This window comes from Acomys minous (assembly GCF_964271855.1).
Source record: "Acomys minous genome assembly, chromosome: 11".
Lineage (NCBI taxonomy): Eukaryota > Metazoa > Chordata > Mammalia > Rodentia > Muridae > Acomys > Acomys minous.
The window spans coordinates 58,758,638-58,786,634 of NC_140492.1; the positions used below are offsets into that span (position 1 = coordinate 58,758,638).

Here is a 27,997-nt window from a genome sequence, read left to right on the forward strand (position 1 = left end):
AAAAAACCCAACTCAATCTTTATAGCTCAGAATAACTCATGTGAAACCTGTTACATTTTATTTGTCATAAATGAACAGCTTCAGAATAAATCTAATGTAACTTTTCCAAAAAACACCAAAAAGTACAGTGTAAAGCACCTCCTCATTAAATACAAACTTTCATTTTGTGATGCACTGCATCAATGTTCTGCATACACCTTGATGCAAAAGAAATTTTAAGTTGCACCCTGTTTAAATAAAAATTAAAAAAAAAAAAAGGCTTCAAGAACTGAACAAGGATGACTACAACCACATTCCAAGAAAGGAAATTTTCCTCCAACAAAGCATATTGTTTTGTTAGCACTCAAAGAGTTTCAACTCAGTTGTATCAAAGGCAAAATTTACTTTGAAAGAAAATTAAATTACAGATGCATGAAGAGAAAACATTTACTACACCAAAGACACTGGTTTTCAATGTGTACTTAGAATCAACATCTGGGCAAGTTTTAGGATTTTCCAAAAATGGAATTACTAATACCTCTGTATAGTAATATTTAAAACAACAAGAAACAAAGACTTCTATACTGTATTTTAAAGAATTCTTCCAAAGATAGTGTTTATGCTCAGTTGTTTTTTTCTTTGCTTTAAAATAAGCTACCAGCAAACCACTCTAAAATGTTTTGTTTCTGAACCAAATGTAAGTATGCATATTGGCAACAATGTTTTATAACAAGTCCTTGGCCTCAATGAAAAGCATCACAGCTAAGGAGAAACTAGAGTTCATTTTCAAATTCTGTGACTGGCTTCCAAAAATCCCTTATTAAGTAGAAGTACTGGCAAATAACAGATATTAAGGGTAGATTTAGATCTTTGGCATAAGCATGAAATTGATGCTGATTTTCCCATGACTAGCATCAGCCAGTAAGAAACTCAAAGAGAATCAGAGACAATGAAGTCTCGATACAATGCAGGTGGGCAGGAAGTACAGTGCTTTGTTTTGTCTTACAGGAGAAATCCACAGCAGAGATACTTAAATGCTCGCTTGAGATATAAAATCATAGCAACACAAAAGGTCAAGCTTCCAAATGACCGCGTGTGATAACCAGGAGCTGGAGTATGTCACTGCATTTTGGCATTTCATTGTCATTTATGACATATAACTATGTGAGGGCTCTCAGCACTATCTTGGCACAGCAGACCTCCAGAGTAAGAGAAAAATCTTTCTCCCTATAATGCCTGAACTATGAGTGAGACACGAAATAGACTGACTGTGTACAATTAAATGTAACTTCATTATAATTTTGCTTTTTTTTCCCTTTGTGACATGTACGGGTAGATTTTTGTTTGGAGGGTTGTAGTAAATTATTGAACTTATCAAGCCTAAAAGCTTAAAAAAAAAAAAAACAACAAACTTTAGAATACGAAGCAAAGGACTTTGTGTCTAGTAAGTGTCAAAGTACCCAAGGACTCAATTCATTTTCAAAATTGTAATTCTTGTAAGCATCGTTTATAGGAGAAATCTATGGGCACTAGACTCAAGAGAGCACTAAATACACAAAGTGTAACTAGGACCCAGTTTTGTTTTCTGTTTTCAATCCTTCAATCTGCTACTGTCTTGTGTGTTTTCTCCATTTATATGCAACAAACTCTCAGGGTTTTGTACTGGGCATCTCCTCCAGGCCCTGCTGGAACCTTTGTAAATAAACACTTACAGCCCTGACACATGCTGATCTGAGATTAATGAGAGACCCACATTTCTTATTAAAAGTTCAGTACTAAACGCTTACAACTCAGGAGCTTATTCTAACAGTAACTGAAAATCCAGAGATTTCCATAGATCTTAAAGACCAGAACTGAAATTTTCCTAGTTTAAAAAAATACCACTACTGACAAAAGGCGACTGTACTTATTACAGCAGTACATTGATGAATAAGTAACAGCAACACAGGGGTGGACTCTTATTTCTGAAGTTTACCATGGCAAAGTCTAAAAAGTGGACAAAAGTGGTGAGATCCTAAACACCAGGTTCATAAAAATAATCAATTTCTATTTTTCTATCTTCCTTCTGCTTCACGAGGAATCAAAGAAGTCAACAAAGAATTGCTCTGCTTGGGCCAACCATGAAATCTTTAAGAACAGATAGGTATATTCCCTGCTATTCTTCCAGGGCATTATTTATACATTAAAAAAAAAACCTTCAAAAATAAAGTTATTTAGGCTTGTGAATATTCTGAAGTAAAGTTTCTTGAACTTCTTTGATGAACTCTTCAAGCAATTCAATTTTTCAAACAGTCAACAATGAAAAGTTCCTTTTTAGGTGGATCTATCCCACAGTTACAAAGCGGTTTCCTCCTTTGTTGAATGTGAGAGTGGCTCTTTGCTCTTTCAGTATCCCAAATCGTTCATTCAAAGTCATCCCTGTCTATAGAAAAGGAGGAAAAAATTAACTTGACTGAAAAAAAAAAAAACATTTCCCTTGTATGTGATCTTAAGATTGCTAGTGATTAGCAGTAACAATACATAACATCTGGAATTGTGTGTATAATTTCGTTTGATTCCAACAAAGATAAGGCATATATCATTGAGTTACCTATCAGTAGCTCCAGAACTCAGAACTAGGTAGTTCAAGAAGCCTTACCTTCTAACCATAATGCCTTTGTTACATTATATAAACATGTATTACTGCTACTATTACTATTATTGTTTATATAAAATACATCCAAGATACCTCTATCTGAATTAATTTGGGCCTCTGCAAACACTGTCACAAATTCTAGTGATAGCTTTAGTAAAAAGAGTGACTTTGATTCCAGCACTCAGGAAACAAGGGCAGGTGGATCTATGAATTTGAAGTCAGCCTGACCTACAGAGTTCCCGGCTAGCCAAGAATATACAGTGTGACCCAGTCTCATAAAAACAAAAACACTAAACAACAAACAAGTTATTTTAGGCAGAAACGGTGGCATGCTCCTGTTGTCGTAAGAGGCTGACGTAGGAAGATAATGATGTATAAAGCCAGCCTGGGCAACAGTATGAGACTGTGACTCAAAAAAACAATAGAACCACAGTTATTTCAACAAAGCTTTTAACTGAGTGCCCTACAAAGATTTAAATAAAATTCTGGTTTTTAATTAACAACTAACAAACTGCTTCCAAACAGAAAAGAAATTAAGAATAAGATAAAAATAAACTAGAACAAATTTGTCCTTTCCCCCCCACATTTGGTATTAGGGATTATACCAAGGATTTTGTCTATGCTAAACATGTACTCTCTGATTAAACAAAACCGAAACCCGACTCCCACCCCAATACTTCTAACTTTAAACTCTAGATCTTATTTCTGCTAAGCTCTTTTCCAAAAAAGTGTATGATGAAATTCAACATAAATTCATGGCAAAAACTCTCAGCAAATTAGAAAGATGGAAGCTCTGTCAATCTGACAGAGAATCTCCAATAAAGTTACAATTAACAGTATTACACACACACACACACACACACACACACACACACACACACACACACACACACACACACTTTTAACTTAAGAACTATTTGAGTTTGAGAGGAAAACCTGCAGGGCAGGCAAGCTGTAATTCCCAGCATCTGACAAAGAAGGAAGTGGAGAGTTAGTAATGGAGACCTGAAAACAGATGTATAAAGGAGCAAAGAGCGAGAAGGCCCAGAGTGTCAGGGCAAGCGTGCATGGTCAGTACCTGAAGAAATAGGGGAAGAGGCAAGCTATACTTTTGAGTTTAAACTCAGAGAAGTGGGCAAGCTTAGCCATGAAACATTGTCAAACTGTTAATGCTTTTCCTCAGCTTCAGAACACAGCAAGGAATCTAGTCTAACTACATGTATCCAACACTGTGGTAGATGTGTTAGCCATTATAGTAAAACAAACAAACAAACAAAGGGTTTAAACACTGGAAAAAAATTTAGAGAATGAGTTAAGTATTTATATAGACAATCAAGATTGACTCTAACACGGTTTTTTGTTTTTTTTTTTTTTAAAAAAAGCAGTTGAGCAAGGTGTTTTATTTTTAATCTTTTTAAAGATTTGTTTATATACTTTATGTGTGCACTGTATTTGCATATCTGCACACCAAAAGAGGGCACCAGATCACTTTATAGATGGTTTTAAGCTGCCGTGTGTGTTGGAATTGAACTCAGGGCTTCTGGAAGAACAGTGAGTGCTCTTATACTGCTGAGTCATCTCTCTAGTCCCATGAAGTTAAGTAAATTTAATAAGATCAAAGAATAAGATACACAAAGTGTCAAAACTGAAGTGAGGTATAACTTTACACTAACTTGTCACTGTACTCAGAGTGACAGATAATAACAATGCTGGCAAAAATGTGGAGTTTAGAAATCTATATATTGATGTATATGTATAACCCTATATTATATGCATGTATGTATTACCCATATATATGTATAACACATATATTCTCAAAGAAGTTAGCATATAGTCTACCAATAGCTATCAAATATATCCACTGACAGTTACCTCCCCTCCCCAAAAGAAAACCTGCTAACATTAAAACTGACAAACAAAACAATTATTTACAGTAGCTAAAGGAAACTTCCAACTAATTAGAGAATGCAAATGTGACATATACATTGATGAACACTATTCAAATAGTAAAAAAAAATTAATGCTAATATGGATGAAACTTTAAATTATGGTCAAGTGTATAAAGCCAGTAACAAAAGATCATATATTACAAGATCCTACTTAAATGAAATGTCAAAACCTGCATCTCTGAGAAAGAAAACAGATTAGCGGTTGCCTAGGGATAGGGGAAGGAGCTATGCTACTCAATGTTTTTTGTTATCAGAAGGCTGTCAGTGAGTAGTCCAAAGAAATAGAGGGAAAAAATTTTTACCTGTTTTCCCACACTATTTATGTCAAACTGTAGAGGGACACCTTTAGGAACTTTCTTAACATCAGACTGCTCTCTTTTTGTCAAGAATGAAGGTACAGCAGTACGAGTTAATCGTGGTTTCTGAGTTCTAGCAAAGGAAAAAAAAAGTTTGAATTAGTTTATCAGATAAAATTACTCAGAATGTCTTTACATATGCTGAAGTGAATCAGGGCGATTACACTGTGCCAAGTGCTGGCTCCTGATGGACTATTCCAACTACCAAAACTTATACATGCTCAAAGAATACCTTCTCAAGTAGAACTACATTTTGTTTTTTGAGACAGGGTTTCTCTGTGTAGCCCTAGCTGTCCTGGACTCACTTTGTAGACTAGGCTGGCCTCGAACTGACAGGGATCCATCTGCCTCTGCCTCCTGAGTACTGGGATTAAAGGTGTGCGCCACCACGCCTGGCTTTATAACTACATTTTTAAAATGTTTTTTTCTCCATTTTATGTGTCTTGAGTGTCTGCCTCCATGTATACATGTGCACCACATGTGTATAGTGATCATGAAGCTGAGGACAGGGTGTTAGGCTCCTGGGGTTCAAGCTACAGATGGTTGTGCTCTGCCTCGTGGGTGCTGAGAATTGAATCAGACCCTATGCAGGAATAGTAAGTCAACTAGCCAGCCCCATATACACAACCCTTTTAAAAGTAAAATAACTGGTGATTTCTAAGTCATGGCCTTTATATTAAAGTATCCTTTTTCCCCCTGCAATACATATGGTGAAATGATTAACTACATTAAGTTCATCTTGATAAGATACACTATAAAACCTTTAAAGAGAAAGCAGGTCTGTGTGGCCTCAAAGTAAAGACATTCAAAACATACCAGGGTGGGAGCAGAGTAGTACGCACAGGTGTCATCTCACTTACTGTCATATATACATTTAAGAGTACACGTTTGTTATATACACACAGAACTGTGTGGTATGGGCACATGTGGCAGCCAGAGGTCAGTATCAGTATCTTTCTCTATCCCTCTCCACCTTATTTTTTGAGATAGAATTTCTCACCACGCCTGATGCTTAGTATCTGGTTTGACTGGCTGGCCAGTGAGCTCCAGGGATCACCTGTCCACCTGTCTCTGCTCCACACCCCTCCACCTCCATGCTGGGATTGCAGGTTCATGCTACCACACCTGGGTTTACATGTGAGAGCTGGAGATACAAACTCAGTTCAACGTGCTTGCAGCAAGCACTTTCTCACTGAGCCATTTCCCCAACTCTATGAAGAGAATTTTAGAAAACAAAAACACACAATAAGCAGGAAAAGTGGCATGTATCTGCTTCCTCAGCACTCAGGAACCCAAGACAAGAAGTTCACAAGTTCAAGGCCAGTCTGGGCTGCATAGAGACTGTCTGAAACAAAATTGGTAATATTTGTGTTACATATCCAGATACACATGAGTGGATGTTACTTAAGGATGTAGAGCCAAGAATCAAGGTTGCTTTTTCTCTGACTTCACCCTACATCATTTCCATTTTTGAGACAAGGTCTCATTCTGTAGTCCAAGCTAACTTTGAACACACTATGTTTCTAAGCTGGTCTCAGAACTAATGGTAATCCTTCTGCCTTAAACCTCCCAAGTACTGGGAGTATTAGTGTATCCTTGCATCTCATTTTATCCTACTTAAGACAGTATATTCGGAGCACAAGCGCAATACTTTCCACTTCCCTATTACACATCAGGATGTCACAACTTTTGAAGAAAGGAAAAATAAAAGGAAGAGAAAGACTTACACGGGACACTGGACAGCTCCAGGATTGTCAATGGATACAGTCAAAATTCCTCCATTTGTGGTGGAAGTACGCCACCTAGGTTCGAAATGTTTTCCTTAAAATGGAAGCTTATAAATCAAGTATTGCCCACTCAGAGAGATGCATTCTCCCTGCCCCTTATCTGTCTTTGTGTACCAACCAGGCTTCCACTGCTAAGATAAAGTCTCAGCCCTGAGTTACACATTTCAAAGCAGCCATTCACGTTTCAGTTAAAACATGCATGCACACAGATGCTGGAGCCCATCAGCCTCCTTAGCCGTAAGAACTGGAAACCTGGATTTGCTAGATATTTTTCAAAGTAATGAACATATAGACATTTTTTAAAGTCAATGCAGAGGCGTGTCTAATGAAACCAGAGAGCTCCTGCTCACCTTTCCCATCTAGAGGTAGCATTTCTGACCTTTCATGTTTCATGACTGTTGGTTACTTTTAGTTTACTAAACACGATGTTTACATAGGAAGTTCTTCCTAAGATGGGGCAAGGTTTCAGCTTTCCTACCTGCTTCTGTTTTCATGGTTGTATTATTATTTTCCTTTCCATTGTAACTTAAAACTCCAGCGCTTCTAACAGTGTCTAAATTCTGTCTGCTCTGTACAGAAGTTTAACAGCCTCTCTAGTCCTTTCCACCTTTCCTTCCTCTTTGTAGCTCCCACTTCTCATAATCATCACTGGGTCTCACTGTATGGTTTAAGACTTGTCTCAAACTTGGAATCTTCCTGTGTCAGCCCTCCAAAACTGGGGTCACAGGTGGATGCCACCATTACTGTTAGCTCTACCTTTATATTTACCTATATTAGCCAAAATCTGGCACTTCCATTATATTTGCCCCAAATTAACTATCTTTTGCTATCAACGTCTTACTCTCAAAGCCCAAATAAATAAATAAAGCCAGATACGTTGGCACAGGCCTGTGATCCCAGCCCTGGAGAGGTGGATGTGGGAAAAGTTCAAGGCTCAGCTCAGATGCATACTGAATCTGAGGCACTTGCGACACTCTCCTAGCAGAAAAACAGCATCACACTATTATACGAATTTCGTTGAAGAAGCAGACTATTATTTTCTTGTAGTCTTTTTTTTAATCTCCTATACAGATACTGCCAGCATCAGGTTCAAATAATTTCCAACATTGATTGCTCAAAAATCATACTTCTGGACCATGATCTTTTTTATATTTTATTTTACAAAAAGTAACTGCTGTTTTTTTAACTTTTGTTTTTGTTTTAATTACAAATCCTGATTACTTTGGTGGAACCAGAGCACTGTATAATTCACACTTGGGAAAAAGAATGGACAGAAATTTATTTTTAAAAAGCTCTATGAAGCTGGGTGTGGTGGCGCATGCCTATAATTCTAGCACTCAGGAGGCAGAGGCAGGCGGATCGCTGTGAGTTCGAGGCCAGCCTGGTCTACAAAGTGAGTCTAGGACAGCCAGGGCTACACAGAGAGACCCTGTCTCGAAAAACCAAACCAAACCAAACCAAAACAAAAAAACTCTATGGGATTTTATTCTAGTCATTCTCTAAACAGGTTCATTTGTTTAAAAGAAGGTGCAGAGAAAGAAAAGAAGAAAGAAAAGGGAGGTAGAGGAGAGAAGGAAGGCAAAAGAAGGAAAACCAATATCATTTAAGTCGAATACCTAGTGGAGAGCACTGGCACTCTTTAGTAACTCACTTGGCACTAAACTGACATCTAAAACCCGAATGATTTGTGAATTAAAGATGTGGCTGAGTGATTCTAGCACATTTGAGGTCCTGGGTTCAATTCACCTGGGTTCAATCTCATTTCAGGGAGAATTTCATTATGGGTTTCATTAAATTCTTGCACAGTGGGGCAAATAGCAATTTGAGTAGCTATATCTTGTGAACTTAGAAATGACATCTTAAAAAACAAGTGAACTTACTGACGAGTTCTCTTTGCTACCACATCTTCCAGCAGCTGTTCTGTGTTCAACTGGGCCTGAACCTAAAAGGAAAATAAAAATAACAAAAACCCCAGCAGAGCAGATCTCATAGAAGAGAGAGGATTTAAGTTCACTCAGCTATCATGCTGTAACTCTACAGGCCAGGGCAAACATGAGCATAAGCTTGCAAGGGCTGTGCTATGCTGGCCACACCCTCTGTGGGATCACTGGATTAGAACAAGTGAGAACACAAGTTTACTAGTAAATAACCAAGCTAAATTATTATAAGATATCACTATATGAACAAGAAAAGACAAGAAATAGAAAACATCATGTATTAACAGAAAGAACTAACCTAATGTCTTAGTTTTCACACTGAAACCTAATTTTACTCTCAACAACAAGCCAAGCCTATGGCTACTAAAGAATCCATGTAAGCAAAGGAAGCACAACCAGGGCTGGTCATACCTTCAGGCCTCTTCTGAAGAGAAAAGTCGCCTGACGAGTGTCCTTCTGATGACTTAACTTATTTCCACTCCTGGTAAAATTAGCTGGAATGTTATTTCTGCAACAAAAACATGTATGAATGATCTCAGCCACTTTGCTTTCAAATACTTTGAGAAAAATTAAGCGAAAACAGTTAAAACTCATAAGCTTAAAATTTGATGATTGTGTAATATCGACTCCAATTTGCTTTCTTATTTATGCAAAGCTGCTAATTTTGATTTACAAATATCTCTCTCGGCAATATATGACATCACAACTTGATTTTGAACTAATCTATTTGCCAAATATTGTACTTTCTAATATTTTACATCTTACCAAGACATTTACAAAATTACATTTTAGTTCTACTATTTTCTGTGCCTAAATTTGTTTTTAAAATTACAATTCAGCTAAAAACACTGGCTTCTCCTTCCAAGGGACTAGAGTTCCATTTCTAGTGCCCACATGGTGACTGACAACCATTTATAATTCCAGTTCCAGGAGATCCAGCATCTTTTCTGACCTCTGTGGGCACTGCAAGCATGTGATGCACAGACACACATGAAAGCAAAAATACTTGTACACATAAAACAAAAATAAATAAATCTTTAAAAAAAAGATTTGGAAAAACTACCTCTATTGCTTTTGCTTTCTTTTCTGTCTTCATTCAAAAACCTTAATAATTAACGTAAACCAAGCTGGATCCCTGCAACCCACATGACAGAAAAAAAGAAAAAAAGAACCAGTTCCGTCAAGCTGCCTTCTGACCTCCACACGTGCACCATGGTACACATGTACCCACACACAAATTTAAAAATGACACCTTTTAAAAAGTTTATATTAATGAAATTCCTTAGTATTACTGTGTCTAAGAAGTAAGGAAGTTACTACTGAATATTTTTCATGTTAGATTTTGGCTATTTCAAGTATCTTTTAAGACTTTGTTCCCCAGTGGGAGGGATGAAACCCGGGTATTCCCACATGCTAGCTAAGTGCACCAAGCCACATCTCTAGCCCCCATCAAATAAGCAACAGTACTAAAATGACTAGATGACTTAAAGAATCACCACAGTTTTGTAAAAATAACTTCACCAACTGTAAATTGATTCTTCTGAATATCTATCAAAGAAAGTATTTTGTACACTGTGATGGTTAATACTGACTGGCAAACTGGCAGGATTTATAATCATTATGGAAAGAAATCTCTAGACATGTCTGTGAAGAATTATCCAGATTAGATTAAAATGAAGTGAGGAAATCACCCACCACAAGAAGAGGGCACTATTCTATAGCGCTTTGATTAAGAATGGCTCCCAAGGCTCACATATTTGAATACTTGGTTCTCAGTTGGTGAAACTGTTTGGGCAGGATTAGGAGGTGAGGCCTTGTTAGAGGGGGGAATGTCACTACAGGTGGGCTTTGAAGTCTCAAAAGACTCATGCAATTCCTAGCGCTCTTTCTTCGCCTCCTACTTATGGATCAAGACGAAAGCTCTCAGCCACTGCTCCGGAGCCACACCTGCCTGCTGCCAAGCTCCCAACCACGATGATCATGAACTCTGAAATCAATAAGCCCCAAACAAACAGTTTCTTCTGTAAGTTGCCTTGGTCATGGTGTCTTATCAGAGCAATAGAGAAACAACACTACATGAGGGGGACCCAGACTGACTAAAAGGGGGAAGTGAGCTGAGCGCACATCCTCAGCATCTGTTTTATGCCTGTGACACTGTGACCAGCCTGCTCTTGCTGCCACCCTTCCATGCCATGATGGACTGGAGCCTAGAGAGGATGCCTCCGTCCTTGTTTTCGTCAGCTACTCTGGCACAGCACAAGACTAGTAACTGACGCAGACACTCTGGGATCCCACACTCCTCTCTTCCACTGGAGCACTTACTTCCTGTTTAACTGGTTAGGTCTCTTGAGAACTGCAACTGGTTTCCTTTGAAGTTCATTTTGTCTCAGAAGGCTTGTCTTCCGTTTTAACGCTGGAAAATATCGCTCTATATTCTTTTGGAAGGAAAAATAACTATGTTAATCAGACTGCCACCTGTTATTTAGCTTACTACAATAAAAAACATTTTTTTTTACTGTTGTTGTACAAAGACACAGTCTACGTAGCCCTGGCTGTCCTGGAACTCATTATGTAGACCAGGCTGGTCTTGAACTCATAGAAATCCACCTGCCTCTGTTTCCTGAGTGTTGGACTCTTCCTTACCTCTTAGCAGGAGAACCTACAAAACCCTCAAAGTAAGGCTAAATGAAGCCTTACTCCTTAATTATTTCAAGTATTATATTACAATAATAAAAAAGCTGACTAATACATTACGTAAAAGGATAAAAGGTCAATTTGTAAAACAAGTATATGAAAAAGAGTTTTTTGTTGTTGTTGTTGTTGTTGTTTTCCAAAACAGGGTTTCTCTGTGTGTAGCCTTGGCTGTTCTGGACTTGCTTTGTAGATTAGGCTGGCCTTGAACTCACAGAGATCCACCTGTCCCTGCCTCCCAAGTGCTGGGATTAAAGGTGTGTGCCACTATCCCTGCTGAAAAAGAGGTTTAAATAACAAAGAAGTTAGAGCATAATTGATTTGGGATAAGATTTAATTAAAAAAAAAATCAAACATGAAATGTCTTGTCTTTCCTCCACATATGTAAATTATATCCATCATAAAAATCATAATTCAAGCTTCTATATTTTCTATGAAGATGTCTCCAAACTTAGCTGTATGGATCATTTCTTACACATTATCTGCATTTTCCTATCGCTTTAGCATGGAAAGTGCTTAATAAACATACACTGACAATGGATAAAAAACAAACAAACAGCACTTAATTTTTGTTTTGTTTTGTTTTTGTTTTTCGAGACAGGATCTCTCTGTGTAGTCGTGGCTTTCCTGGACTCACTTTGTAGACCAGGCTGGCCTCAAACTCACAGCGATCCGCCTGCTTCTGCCTCCCAAGTGCTGGGATTAAAGGCGTGTGCCACCACACCCAGCTAAATATTTTCTTAAATGTTTGACTTGGATTTCTTTCCTTCCTTCCTTCCTTCCTTCTTTCCTTTCTTTCTTAAGACAGGGTGCCTCTATACTTCCCTGATTATCCTGGTACCCACTATGTAACTCACAGAGATCCCTGCTTGTCTCCTGAGTGCTGAGATTAAAAGCATGTAACACAACACCTGGCCTATGCATTTATTTTCTTGCATCAGGAAGATACTATGTAGTTCAAGTGAGCCTCACATTTACAATTTACAAGAGGAACTGGGTGTGATGGCACATGCCTTTAATCCCAGCACTTGGGAGGTAGAGGCAGGCAGATCTCTTGTGAGTTTGAGGCCAGCCTGGTGTACACAATGAGTCCAGGACAGCCAAGGCTACACAGAGAAACTGTGTCTCGAAAACCAAAACAAGAAAAAGTTTACAAGAGGGAAATTGGAATACTTCCTTCTTCTAAGTGCTAGGATTACGATGTTATGATAGTTGGCTCCATTTTTGTTTTAAACAGATCTTTTTTTGTTGGGGGAAGAGGGGTTTTGACACAGGGTTTCTCTGTGTATCTTTGGCTGTCCTGGACTCGCTCTGTAGACCAGGCTGGCCTCTTAACTCACAGCAATCCACTTACCTCTGTCTCCTGAGTGCTGGGATTACAGGCGTGCACCACCAAGCCTAGCTGTTTAAATAAATCTTTAGTCATTTAATTGTGTGTGTGTGTGTGTGTGTGTGTGTGTGTGTGTGTGTGAGAGAGAGAGAGAGAGAGAGAGAGAGAGAGAGAGAGAGAGAGAGGGGGACAGAGGACAATGACAGGTATCTTCTTCGATAGCTCTCCACTTTATCTTTTGAGAAAGAACTGCACTGAATATGGAACTCACTGATTCCACACTGACTGACTGTGTGGTCAACAAGCCCCAGATCCACCTGTCTCCATCTCTTCAGTTCTCAGATTACAGGCAGCTTTATTAAGGCTTGCAGAGAAAGTAGTATCCCGAACTATCTCTCTAGCACCTCCCCCACGTTGGTTCTTAGAGATTATTTAGAAAAGAAGGAAATGTACAATATCATAGAAGGAAAACTTATATCAAAAACATAAAACTCCACATAATTTGACTAACAGCCCATTCCAAGCATTTTACTTATTATGTATACTGTGTTCAGGTGTGGGTATGTGCATATACATGCAGGTGCCTGTAGAGGCCAGAAGAGGCTTTTAAAGCCCCTGGAGCTGAAGTTACTCTTGAGGTAGGTGCTGGCAACTGAACTCAGGCCCTCTGCAAGAGCAGTATGTTCTCTTAACCCAGGAGCGATCTCTCTACCCACTATTCCAAGCTTCTTTATTTTCTCTTCAGCAGTAACACCAAGGATCATTTTATAGATAAACATCAAGTGCTCTGCTAGGAAACATAATTTTTCTTTAAAGTATCTGGCATGCTATAACTACTTGTTATAAGTTAGTTTTTAAGTTTACTTATGCCAAGTGTGGCTGTGAAGTCCTAGAATTCAAGCCTCCCTTGATAAGTAAGTGAGGAGGGAGTGGGAGTCCAAGTCATTTTTGGTTACGCAGTGAGTTCAACTCTCCCCTTCTCAGAAACAGGAGACAAAAACTAAATTTACTAAGTGTGTATAGATTTTTCTTGTCAATATTTATACTGTAATAAGTGTTACAAATAGCTGAAGGACTTAAAGCATACAGGAGAACGGGCATACTTTTTGTACATAAATACTACACTATATGAAAGACTTTGAGCCATGTGGCGATCTTAGTGTCAAATTAGTGTCCTGGAACCCATTTCCACAGATATGAAAAAATAACTGTACTGGAGAATGAGGTATTTATGAACAGCAGAGATTTTTTTCTTAGCTATTAAAATGTTTATGTAAGTCCCAAAGTACTTCATCTAAAAAATAAAAATCTGGGCATGATAGCTTGTATGTTTAATCCCAACACTTGGAAGAGGCAGGCCAATCTGTGTGAGTTTGAAGCTAGCCTGGTCCTACATACTGAGTTCTAGTACAGCCAGGGCTACATAATAGAGAGACCCTGCCTCAAACAATTTTAAATATAAAAATCAGAGGAGCATGGGCATGAAGGAACATGCCTGTAATTCCAGCATTTGGGAGGTAGAGGCAGGAGTCCAAAGCTAGCCTTGGCTACATGACATCTTGATTCAAATGGATAAATTAAAAACCAAGGCTGAGGATATAGTTCAAAAGTGGTTGTCTAGCTCTGAGTTTAATTTCCATCATCCAAAAGAATAAATACATACATAAGAATAAGAAAATCTCTGAAGCTGGTGACATGGCCCTATGGGGAAAAGCACCCGCTGTGCAGATAAGCTAACAACCATCAGTTTATCCCTGAAACCCACGTAGAAGTGGAAGGAGAAAACAGACTCTTAAAAGTTATCTTTTGACCCTCACACGTGCAATGTGCATATGTGCCTGCACACACACAGAGAATATTAATTTCTTAAAAATTTAATTAATTTAATTTGATTTGTTAAAAATTAAAGTGAGGGGCTAGAGAGATGACTCAGCAAATAGTAGGACGTGCTGCTCTTCCAGAGGACCTGAATTCAGAGTCCCCAGCACCCATGACAAGTGGCTTACAACTACCTATGACTCCAGCTCCAGGGATCTGATGCCTCTGATCTCTAAGGACACCTGCACTCATGCAAATGCACGCACACACACACTTAAAAATAAAATCCTTTAAAAAAAATTTTTTGGAGCCAGGGTGTTGGCATACAGGAGGCAGAGGCCGGTGGATTCTCTGTGAGTTCAAGGCTAGCCTGTTCTACAAAGTGAGTCCAGGACAGCCAGAGCTGGTACTTAGAGAAACCCTGTCTCAAAGGGGAAAAAAAAAAAAACATTTTTTAAACAATAAAAAGGCTCTAAAGATTATTTATAAAAAAGTTAGGATAGCAAGGTGTGGTGGCACACGCATTTAATCCCAGCACTTAAGAGGCAGAGGTAGGCAGACCTTTGTGAGTCCAGGGCTAGCCTGGTGTACCTAGCAAGTTCTGGAGGCCAGCCAGAAAGGAATAAGAATGAGAGGTTGTCTTAAAATTCACTAATAAATTCAGGGCATGGTGGCGCACGCCTTTAATCCCAGCACTTGGGAAGCAAAGACAGATTTCTGTGAGGTTGAGGCCATCCTGGTCTACAAAAAGAATTCCAGGACAGCCAGGGCTGTTACACTGAGACACCTTATCTCAAAAAATAAAAAACAAACAAAAAAATCACTAATAAGTGTGTGTGTGTGACAGACAAACTCACACAAGTATAAATGGAAAATGGATTTGGCCCAGGATTAAACCCTCATCCTACCTTGTCACTGAGAGGTGGACGATTCATAGGACTAATTCCTTTTCGAATTCCAGTCGCTTTCCTGGCTGCAAGGCCAGTAATAACTCCATAAGGACGTCTCTTTCCAGGCAACACTCTTCCTCTACGGCTCATACTAGTTTTACCAAAACCTACAGAATAAAAGGATATTAAAAATTTAGGGATGCATCTTTACTTCTCTGTATTTAAGTTATAAACACATTTATATATTATACTTAAGTGTTATCACATGGAAAGTAAGCATTCTGTATTAGCTAAGTACCTAAAAGGTGAGTTGACTCAACTTTTCACATCAACTAAATTCATACTCTTGTGTACTATTCTACAGGCTACATTAATACAACATTATGAATATTATGCCATGTTTTTGTACCTTTTATTACTTTTAAATGTGGTACACTCAATCTAGCCCACTTAGTAATCATTTCAGTTATACAGGGTTTTGTTTTGTTTTGTTTTTTGACATAGGGACTCAGGTAGTTCAGGCTGACTTCTAACTTATAACAAGATGACCTTCAACTTTCATTCCAGATACATGTATATACACACACATGGTTTTACATATGAGCAAAAACAAGAAATATTTTGTCTTCCTTCTTAATAAACTATTACATGGAACTCAATTATAATAGTCTTTTGCATTATTTTCTGGAGACTAGTCCTTTCCCCTTAGTGCTAGAGATTCAATCCTGAATCTTATACTATGTACAGCTCTCTCACTGTTGTATACCTCTAGCTCCAAACTTTGTACCTTTAACCTTGAGATTTCTAGATGACAATGCTGTCATCTCCAAATAACATCATCTTCTTACTTTTTCAACTTTTTAAAATTTCTTAGTGCAACAGCCAGAAAATTCCAGAAAATCAGCTAAGTATCTATGGTGATGGTGGGCAGTCCATCTTAATTCTGATTTGGTGGAGAATGTCTGTGATAATAGCAGTCTCAATTTAATTCTGATTTTTAAGCAAGAAAGTCTTTAGGATGATAACTGCAACATGTATCAGGTTTTATCACAAAGTCTCATTATAAAAACCAAGATTAAAATTAAAATAATTCTTTATTGTAGAATTTCTCAGGACTAATACGTACTGTGGATCTCCAACAGAAAGATAATAACAAATTAGTTAACTCTGAACGTTTTTGTGTGATACCCTTATCAGTAACTTTGAGACCAGAGTACAAGAAGATAGAAAAGCTTGTTATGCTGTGGTGGTGTACAAACCACTATTAATTTATTCTCTGTCAGCTGCCACAGTTCACCTTTTACTACCTGCCTCTCAGAAGAATACTACTTTGTAACAGTGGGCATGACACTATTGTCAGCAGAGGATGCCAGGGAGATCCTAGAGAGTGAAGGAGCTTCCTTCCAGGTGCCAGTGGGCTTTTCACGGCTGTTCCTGTGGCATGGGACACTGAAGAACACACGCCAGCCTTCTTACTCGCAGGCTGATACTATTTGGCTACAAAGACTGATGGTACAAACCGCCCCCCCCCCCGTCCTTATTTCTCTGCCCCCACCATGATTTTTAGCAACATCACCACATGTCCACAGGTGGCTTCCGTTGAGTCACATTAGGACAGAAACTCAATGAACTTCTCTGCCATCCAGGAGACCATGTCATGACCTCACCCTCTCCAATAATGTCAGTCCAGGTGTGTGGGGAGTGGTAGTGTGTTTGCTCAAGGTACAATCCTTTCTCAGGTATTCTCTGCCTAGAAGTATTAACTACTATTAATTTTATTAGAAGAAAAACAATAAAGATACAACATTTTTAATTATTTATTTCTATATGTGATTTTCTTCTGGAATGATTAAACTATGGTGAGTGAATTTGTATATAAAATCTATGACGTGTTATGACTTGTATCAACTACCGAACAGCTAGCCTTATGGTGGTAGTCCTGTCAAATATTCATTTTCATGTGAAGCAGACAAGACTGATGAGATCATCTTAATTCTGTAGGTAAGGCAAAGAGCAGTGACAACTGAGAGGTCACAGAGCAGAGCAGCTTGCTGCCCTAAAGGCAGGTACGTGTAGCTCTAAAAATTAATAACTTCTCCAAATTGTGACATAATATTAAATCATAGTCAAAGAATATAGTCTACAATGTATTTTCAAAGAAGAAAAAGTAAGCTTTGGATTAGCTGTTACAAAAGGAGCAGGATTCGAATAGGACACAGAGACTTTCCAGTTTGTGCAACAACTACAAAGACACAGGTAAAGCCAGCATATTGTGTTATGAAACGCTAGGGAAGGGTCAAGGGCATGACGTATTGGATCATGGAAGGTTAGAATGACAAGGTCTGTGCGTGACAAAGAATCCATGATAATATTGCATCAGCTTACAATCAGTGCTTTAGACCTACTGGAAGAGGGGATGAGAATGCGGTAGAAACAAACCACTTAGGATGGATGCTACAGGAGCACTCAAACAAGACTTTAGAGGACCATGAGAGGAATAAAAAACTGAAATTACTACACAAGAGTGAAATGATATTTTATCTTGTGTCAGTTTATTTTTATTTTTCTAGACAGGGTTTCTCTGTGTACCCCTGGCTGTCGTGGACTCATTCTGTAGATCAGGAAGTCCTCAGAGATCCACCTGCTTCTGCCTCCCAAGTGCTGGGATTAAATAAAGGTGTGTGACACACCACTGCCCAGCTCAATTTAGTTTATTATTTTGTTTTTGTTTTAAAGATTTATTTATTACATATACAGTGTTATGCCTGCACACCAGAAGAGGGCACCAGATCTCATCACAGATGGCTATGAGCCACCATGTGGTTGACTCAGGACCTCCGGAAAAACAGTGTTCTTAACCGCTGAGCCATCTCTCCAGCCCTCAGTTTACTTTTTAACATACAATACTTTGATAATACTATAACACTACTCAGAGTCTATCTTTAGTCTCTCCCACTTCTGACCACCTGTGTATACAAAAATGTACACAACAGTGTATAACAGTGTATAGAACACAGCTCCCACACACTTTCCCACTGATTTAATTCTCTTATCTTGGAGAACTAAAACAAGACATAGAAAATTCATCTTTCTTTTGACACTAGACTAGTCCTTTCTATGGATTTCTTTCACACATACATCCTTTGCTTCAATAATTTTAGGAGCCTCTGAGAAGTAACTGAAGTCATGAGGAGAGAGTGTTCACGGAGTCCGTCTTAAATAATGGACCCCGGAGGGTTCTCTACCCTCCCCCCACGACATGAGATTATCACAGGAAGCCTATGGGCTTCACCTCAGAAGGCTCCCATCAGAACCTGACAGTAGTGGAATGCGGATCTAGGACCTACAGCTCCAGAACCAAAAATACACTTATTGAGGTTTATAAACTACCTAGTCCACAGTGCTGGTGCTACAGCTATTGCGTAGGTAGAGTCTGTGTGCATTGGAGAATGGCAATGCCTTGATACAAATGCATTTTCATCTCACAGACCCTTTCAGACTTCAGGGTTCTCTACAGGCACCCAGATAACATTTTGGCCACCCCTGTTATTTGCTTTGGTTTTTCTACCATAAGACATTTAAAATTTGTGCTTTTTTTCTGTATTAGTTTTTTGAGACAGGGTTTCTCTGTGTATCCTTGGATGTCCTGGACTCAACTTAGTAGACCAGGCTGGCTTCGAACTCACAGAGATTTGCCTGCCTCTGCCTCCCCAGTGCTGAGATCGCAGGCATGAGCCACCTCGCCTGGTTGAAGTAGTTTTTTTTAGTAAGTGTTTACTGAATTTCTAAGTTAATATTTCAGGCAAGGAGTTAAAAAGCTTCAAATTGCTTTTTTCTTTCGGCCATCAAAATCATACTGAGTATCTGGCAGTGGTTATCTGCTTTGTTAATTATTCTCTTTCCTTAAATTAATATTGCTGATATCACAAGGTGGAAATCCAAACTCTTCCCAGCCACACACCCCCACACCCCCTCTCCCCCGCAGCCCCCCCCACCACATATTCAACAGCAGCAGCAGCTGTTGCACTTTAACCTGGCACGGCAGCAGACTGCCAAACCAAGTGCAACCTCAATCGCAGGAGTTGCTCAGCTTCCCTAGATATCATTTACCACAAGGCTCAGATCATGGCCTCATAAAAGGATAACGTTTCTGATGCAGCATGGATCAAATTAAATCTTACTTAATCCATTACACTTTCTCTTAGCACAAAATCCTTATGTGAAGATGCGGTACCTTTAAAAAAGTATTATTTTGCCCTGTATTTATGTACGTATGTGCTGGTGCTCACCAAGGACAGAAGAGGGTGTTGAATTCTCTGAAACTGTAGTTACAGATAGTTGCCCCACCATATAAGCGCTGGCAATCAAACCTGGATCCTCTGGAAAAGTAGTCACCTCACCTCAACTCTGGTTGTTGCTGTTTTTTTTTTTTTTTTTCCTTTGAGACAGTCTTAACTATATAGACCTCACTGGCCTTGAACTGTCAGCAAGCCTCCTATCTCTGCCTCCCAAATGCTGAGATTACAGGCATCATTACCATGCCCACCTATGACATTTTTTAAAACTCCATTTCCTCTATGTTACTCATTACTAGAAATTAACTCCTTAAAGTAAAAGACCGTATCCTTATGCATTTTCAGAACCAGGCAGCTCAAAAACATTTATGAGACATGTAAAATATTAATAACTACTATTTCTGGCTACTCTGAACTCTAAATGATTACTTTGAAACCAAATATATAAACATATATAATGATACATTAAATATGGTGTATTGAGTAACAATTGTAAAGAAATATTTAATATAAATCAGTATAATTACATAAATGTCACAAAAATATATAAACTAAATTTAACTATTTAAAAAATGATTAGAGACTAAAGATATGGTTCAGCTGTTAAGAGCATCTGTTTTCTCCTCCAGATGACCCAGAACTCAAGTCAGTTGCTCACAACCACATGGAGCACGAGCTCCAACACCTGACTTCCATCAGCAACTGTACCCACATGCACACACCCTACATGTAATTAAAAATAAAAACAAATCTTTAAAAATTATTAGAGAACAGTGAGTTTCTTATAGGTTCCAGACTCAGTAATTTACACACACACACACACACACACACACACACACACACACACACAAATACATGCTGGTATACTATCTGTTAAACATATAAATTATGCTCTACTGAAGATTAAGTTTTGCTTTTTAAAACATGGAATAAAATACTGATTAATTTGGCAAAGTTATTTTTATTTCTGTGAAGAAGACTTAAGTTTCTTTTCATCTGAACAAAAGTTTACTCAAAGATGCTGGTATAATTGCTAAAGAATTAATTTATAATCTATATATTGAATTGTTGTTCCCAATCTTATTTTAGAACAAAATGATTTTACATAAAGTAGCTATCTGACTATCAGCCAGGTATGGTGCCACACGCCTATAATCCCAGCACTTGGAGGCAGAAGCAGGTCGATCTGTGAGTTCGAGGCCAGCCTGGTCTACAAAGCGAATCCAGGACAGCCAGGGCTACACAGAGAAACCCTGTTAGAAAACCAAAACCAAAACCAAAACAACAAAACAGGTTATCAAATATAAGTATACATGTACACTATCTAATTACACCTACAGCAGTCAATTTAGAGTGTCACTTTTGAGAAACGTACACATACAGTTGTTCTTCATAAGATAGAATCTGGATGAAAGCTGGAAAAGGTGGTGGACACCTTTAGTCTCAGTATTTGGGAGGCAGGGGCTGACAGATCTCTGTGAGTCTGAGGCCAGCCTAGTCTACATAGCCATGGCTATAGAGTGAGACACTGCCTCAAAATAAATAAATAAATAAATAAATAAATAAATAAATAAAGTAAGTCTATCTATCTGTAGGTAGGTTTCTTTGTAGAATAGCAGTCTCCACATAGTAAAGTGAGTTTGCTTCCTGTAATACTTAGACGTGCTTTACTTCAAATTGAGAATTTTCTAGTAAACAGAGCTGTCCCACAATAGAGTAAATTCTCTTAGGAGGCAGTATGCTCTTTAATTCAACAAATTCAAGCTGGAGTCAGTTACCCATCAGACTGTCATTGGTTAAAAGCAGAACCTGAGCTATATAAAATCTTTGGCAATTCTAAAATCTAAATCTAATTAAACTACTTATAAACTGGGATTACTTTTAAACAACTAAGAATTTTAAGAAACAGTATCATCTATTTTAGGAAATAATGTTTTTCCAGGGTTTCAGAATTAAACAAAAATCTGAGAGTAAGTAAAAAGTACAAAGGGGTACTGGTGTAAAATTGCAGATTTGAAGTCTGTGCTGTACATATTAGATTATGAATCCATAAACAACAGCATTTAAACCTTACCAGAGTTCTGTTGGATTCCCCACCGTACTCTCATCCTGAACTGCCGGGTACCACTTTGCTGGAGTCTTCTATTTAGTCTTGGAAAATTTTGCTTCTTACCTTCCTTTCTATTCAGTTTGATAATATCATCTACAAAATAGATAAAGCCATAATTATTTTCATTTTAGCACAATGAATAAATTGCTCAGTCTCATTTTATAGTCAGTAGATTTCTCCTATGTCCCCAACTTAGTCCCCGTTATTATCATCTTAGCCTTTTCAGACTGCCAAGGCTGGCTATAAACCTGCTATAGAGCTAAGGCTACCTGAACTCCTAATCCCTTTCCTTCAGCCTAAACTTCCATCAGCCATTTTACCTGATGAAATACTTTAAAAAAAAAAAAGTTTCTCAAGTAAAAGTTCTAATCAATAGACAAAAGCAGATCTACAAACTAACGAGTCACTGCTGCCTGGCTTGGGCTCCACTCAGTGTGTCACCTTTTTCCACCCAAGATGTCTCTTGGCTACATAATGCCACATTCTATTCCGAGAAAGACAGAGAGGAGAAAGGAGGAAAGGAAAGCGAAGGATGAAAAACATTCTCTAGTCTCTAAGCCCAATGTTAACTGTGATGACTGACAAAGCAAATAGCCAAAGAAACTGCACTGTCAACAACTTCCTACTGAAGCTAAAAGCTAATTCCAAGCATTTCTTCAAATCATTTGAACCATAAATGTGTCAATATAATTAGTTTTTCCTAGGTCAAAGAAAAAAAGACTGTAAGAGAGATTATAAGGATCACTTCTTACATGATTTGTATTATTTCTCCCATAAGTTGTCCTCTGGCCTAAACGCGTATAGCAATATGCATACACATACACACATACAAATATATGTAATATACAGCACTTCAAAGTACAGTTTTGAGACAAATCTCCAACTGCCAAACAGCTCACTAAACTTACAAACAGGAGAGTTGAGGGTGTGGCTCATGATAGAGTGCGCCTCCGCACTCATAAGACCCTAGGTTTGATCCTCAATACCCATTAGTAAGATAAAAGACACTAAAAACCATTTGTGTTAGTCACATCCTTCCACTGAAGAAAAATACCCAAAAGACAATTAAAAAGAAAGGGTTGGGGTTTTTTTTTTTTTGGTGGGGTGATCCTCATAATTTCAGAGGTTTCATTCATTGGCCCCACTATCTCTAAGCCTGATGACACGTAACATCATGATGGAAGGGCTTGGAGGGAAAGCTGACCGTGTCTGACGTCCAGGAAAAGAAGTGAGCACAACCCTTCAAAGGCACACTTTTAGTAACCTGCTTCCTCTAAGTAGGCCCTACCTCTCCTAAACAACCCATCCAGTCAAAAACTTATCAATGTCTAGTCCAGAGAGGGCATCACTACCTTCACGTCTCAATCACTTCTCATTAGCTCCACCAGCTTCCACACAGCAGCCTTTGGGAGACACTATATTTAAACCATAACACTAGGTTTAAAACAAATGTTTCACAAATATCAGATATATAACCTTGTTCAATTCTTATTGAGAAGAAATGGGAAACACTGTTTTTCCTTAATAGGGAAATAGCAACTTTCCCAATAGACATTTACAACCTCAAAGCTTTAAGAATATACCCAAACAATAAATTTGGAAAGAGTAGGGGCAAAGGAGGTATTGACTTTGACTACTAGGGTAGTTCTGTTGTTGCTGAAACAAGATCCTACTCACTATGTAGCCCTAGCTGTCCTGGAACTCACAGACCATGCTGGCTCGGTACTCAAGAGTTCTATCTCCTCCTACCTCGAAAGTGCTGGGATCAAAGTAATGTGCCACAGTACCCAGCATACCAGGGTGAATTTTACACAGGGCATAATCAGCCTAAATATAGCTAAAATTAATTTAAGATGAAGTCTCAATTTATGGCCTAGTCTGGCATCTTTCCGAGTCCAGGCATACTGCTATATTAGACAATTCTTGCCACATCTAAAAAAGAAAACAGCCAGGCATGATGGCACTCGGGAGGCAAAGGCAAGTGGATCTCTGTGAGTTCAACGCCAGCCTGGTCTACAAAGAGAGTTCCAGGACAGCCAGGACTAGAAGAGAAACCATGTCTAGAAAAACAAAACAAAATAAAACAAATGGGAAACATCTTATTATCTAAGCCCTCAGACAAAGTTGTTTGATATAAAAGGAGAAAATAGCCTCTCTTATCCAATGATTAGACAGAGTAAGTATTAGAAGAAAATAGATCCATTAAAATGAACTACTTTATAAAAATTTTCTTCTGGAGCTGGAGAAAGGGTCAGCAGTTAAGAGTACTTGCTGCAGTTAGCAGTGGTGGTCCACATCTTTAATCCCAGCACTAAGGAGGCAGAGGCAGGCGGATCTATGTGAGTTCAAGGCCAGCCTGGTCTACAGAGTGAGTTCCAGGACAGCCAGAGCTACATAGACAAACCCTATCTCAAAATACAAAACAAAACAAAAAACATAAAAGGGCACTTGCTGCTCTTCCAGAAGACCGAGGTTTAATTCCCAGTGATCACAACTCAAGTTCCAAGGGATCTGACACCCTCTTCTGTTTCTACAGACACCAGGCACTCACGTGGTACACAGACATACATGCAGGCGAAACACTCATATACGTAAAATATTTTTTCCTTAACAAAAGGAAAACATTTCTTCCATGCCATTGTACTTATGTATATGTGAGATAATTATAGTACATTCAGTTATTCTCGCCACAATCCTATAAAAAAGTGTTACGATATTTTTTTAAATTAAGAAACTGAGCCAATGTCAATTACTAGTTAACTTGGTAGATAATCTACATAAATTCTCATTTATATGAGATTTATATCTGGTAGAGAAAATAAAACCATATTCTAAAATTGGAAGGAGGGGTTGTAGGGAGGGAGAGGTCCTCATTATGCAGCCCTGGCTGGCCTTGAACTTGCCTCAAACACAGAGATGTTGCCTGCCTGCCTGCACTTCTCTGAGCCACTAATTCTAACTTTCTGCAGATCTGGTAAGACTAACCACCTCTCCATCACAAATCTCTAAGATTCTCACTGACAAAAAAAAGCACCTGACAGGCTGATACACTTTCTTGAGGAAAAGACAGAACATTTTTTCTACTTTGAAAAAGGGTCAGCCCTCTTTAACTTATGTCCTAATTATCAAACAAAACATATACACAGGGGCAGCGGGGGTCAGTAAAGTGCATGAAGACCGAGTTCAGCTCCCCAGTACCCACAAACAAAGCCGGGTGCTGTGGCATGTCTGTGATCCCAGCAATGGGGAGGTAGGTACAGGATCCCTGATACATGGGGGCCAGCCAGACTGGCCAGATAAGTTTCAGGTTCAATGATAGACTCTGTCTCAAAAAGGTAGATAGTGGGAGCTGGAGAGATGACTCGGTGGTTAAGAGCATTGACTGCTCTTCCAAAGGACCAGGGTTCAATTCCCAGCATCCACATTGCTCACAACTGTCTGTAACTCCAAGATCTGACACCCTTACACAGACATACACGCAGGCAAAACATCAATGGACATAAAATAAAAACAAATACTTTTTTTTTTAAAGGCAGACAGTGATTGAAGAAGACATGAGATGACCATAGCACCTCCACACATATACACACACTAAATACGGTGGGCAAAAAGCCTGATAACACAAGTTTAATTTCTGGAACCAATGGCAGGAGAGAATCAACTCTTGAAAAGTTGTCCTCTGGCCCATGTATGTGTGTTGTGGTATGCACACATCTGCACAAACACACATGGAGACACACACACAGAGACAGAGACACACACACACACACACAAAGAGAGAGAGAGAGAGAGAGAGAGAGAGAGAGAGAGAGAGAGAGAGAAGAAGTATATTTAAAGAAACACAAACTATGAGCTCCTGAAGTATACTGGCTGTGAAAATAGTTATTTAACAATCCCCATGACACCTATAGTTTGGAGCTCTAAAGCCAGACTGAAACCCTGACTTCACCTACTGACCATATAAGACTTTGAGTAAATTACTTCTCCATTTCAGACTCCTGTAAATAGTAATAACACACACAGTATTATATACAGTGCAGGTGTATATAACATACAGGGCCTTTAATTCCAGCGCTCAAGAGGCAGAGGCAGGTGATCTCTGTGAGCTTGAAGTCACCCTGGTTCCAGGCCAGCCAGGGCTACATAGTGGACCTTGTCTCAACACACACACACTTCTAAGCAGTTTTCATTTGCCTGTTGACTCACTTCCATGAGGTAGCCGCTATCACTTTTACACTTTTCTTTTTAACTATGTGTGTATGATTGTATATTTGTGCATATAAGCCTAAAGAGGGAATGGGATCTCTGGAACTCCAGTTACATGAAGGTGTAAGCCAAGCTGGATGCTGGGAACCAAACTCTGGGTCTCTACAAGAACAGAATGTCTTAACAAGTGAGCAAGCTCTCACCCCCACTGTCACCTTTTTAGACAAGAAGTGCCAGTTTGTCCATAGTAATTTGTCCATAGTCACAGGGCTAGTTAAGTGTCAGATGCAGGATCCCCATGATCTAGGACAGCTCTAGATCACTTACCACTTGAAGTAAGTACAACCTTTGTGAGGTTATCAGGAAATTAAATGCATATTAAACATTCAGACCTCTGCCTAGCAGCTTGTAAGCATCCAATAAGCATCTGTTATACTAATTCATGGCTTTTGCTCAAAAGCTAGTCTTCATGGTTTTTTTTTTAGTTCATTAGTGATCAGCAGTGTGGTCAGACAGGAGGCCAAACATATTCCTGTTAGTTCACTAGTTAACAAATTAGGTTCTGACTTGAGGCAATCCTTAGAAACCAATTAGAGCTTTGTGTGTGTTTGTTTTGAGACAGGGTTTCCCTGTGTAGCCTTAGCTGTTGTGGAACTCTCTCTGTAGACCAGGCTGGCCTCGAACTCAGAAATATCAGGCTGGCCTCAAACTCACTGAGATCCACCTGACTCTGCCTTGCTGTGATCAAAGGCATGCACTGCTACCACCACCCGGCTAAAATAGAGTTCTTAACTGCTGATCAAAAACTTTCCAAGTAACAGAAGAGATAAGAGGAATGTAAAGAAATAAACAAAAGAATGTTACCAGGCCCAGTATTACCCTAAACTCCATCATCAAAAAAGGTTACACCTGAGTTCAGTATTCGGATTATTTTATTTGTTAAAAATATCAAAGGGGTAGGGGTACACAGAAAAGATCTGGAAAGAGAAAGAAGACTGCACCGACTCTATCCAATACTATAACTTGACTCTACAGAAAAGGAATTACTTTTAGATCTAAGCCAAACAGAAGCCTTCGTAGTGTTGGGTCTTTTTTTTTTTTTTAAACGAAAATAAAACAACAATCCTCATGCTTTTCTTACATAAGCAGCAGCAAGCCACGGCATCCTTTTTATGCGCACTGGACCCTATGTTCTACCTGACATTTTAGCAATCTGCGTACATCTCTCCCTCCCCGCCCCCAATTAGCTAACTTTGAAACCCGGGTAGGGAACAGGCTTCAGTAAACACCTAATCTAACACGGCGGCAATACAGTCCTCGCTCAAACGCTCCGAGCGGCCGTTCCGGGACCGCGTCCCTGAGGGGGTGGGGGCGCCGGTTGGAAGTCGCCGGTGCCCGGCGCAGAGCTGGGCACAGTCACGCCTAACAAGCCGTTCTCCTAGCCCAGGTACTAAGACACTTCATAAGGAAAAGGCCCGGAGGAGTGACAGGTCCGGGTGGCCCAAGAGACGGCGTCCCGTAGAAGAAGATGACAGCACCCACCGACCCTACGGAACCCGCGCCCCGTGCAGTCCTTGCCGTGGCCCCTCCCTACCCCACGGTGTGTGTGTGGGGGGGGGCACGCCGGGGTCTCTCCCGCCCCACCTCGGGGGTCCGCGCCGGTTCCGCCCACGCGCAACTAAACCCGACAGGCAACCGCGGCCAACTAACCGCCCCTTCCCCCACAGAGACTCCCGCCCCCTCCCCCACCGCGACGCGGCCACCCCGGCCCCTCACCCAGGGACATGTCGATTTTGTCGAGGTTCTCGTTGCTTCGGGCTTTCGGCGGCGGCGGCGGAGTCGCCATGGCTCCCACCAACCGGGTGCCAAACCGGTTCATGACTCGGGGGATGCGGCGTCGGAGCAGTCAGCCGGGAAGGCCAGAGACGCAGGCCCGCCGCCTCCCACTCACGCTCACTGACTAGCTGCAGCGCGAAGCGCGCACGCGCGCTGACGGCGTCCGCGCCCTCCCTCC

General features: G+C 39.6%; 1 protein-coding gene across 1 annotated transcript; it reads right to left on the bottom strand.

Moving 5' to 3' along the window:
- Window positions 1-36: 36 nt before the first annotated feature.
- Window positions 37-27,986, bottom strand: FYTTD1 (forty-two-three domain containing 1). Its single transcript, XM_084800625.1, has 9 exons — window positions 27,760-27,986; window positions 21,742-21,870; window positions 15,391-15,539; window positions 10,966-11,078; window positions 9,055-9,151; window positions 8,587-8,648; window positions 6,647-6,721; window positions 4,866-4,992; window positions 37-2,401 (listed from the first exon to the last, which is right to left on the bottom strand). Exons 1-9 carry the CDS (start codon window positions 27,860-27,862, stop codon window positions 2,303-2,305), a joined length of 954 nt encoding a protein of 317 aa, XP_084656751.1. The 5' UTR covers window positions 27,863-27,986; the 3' UTR covers window positions 37-2,302.
- Between the last annotated feature and the right edge of the window lie 11 nt (window positions 27,987-27,997).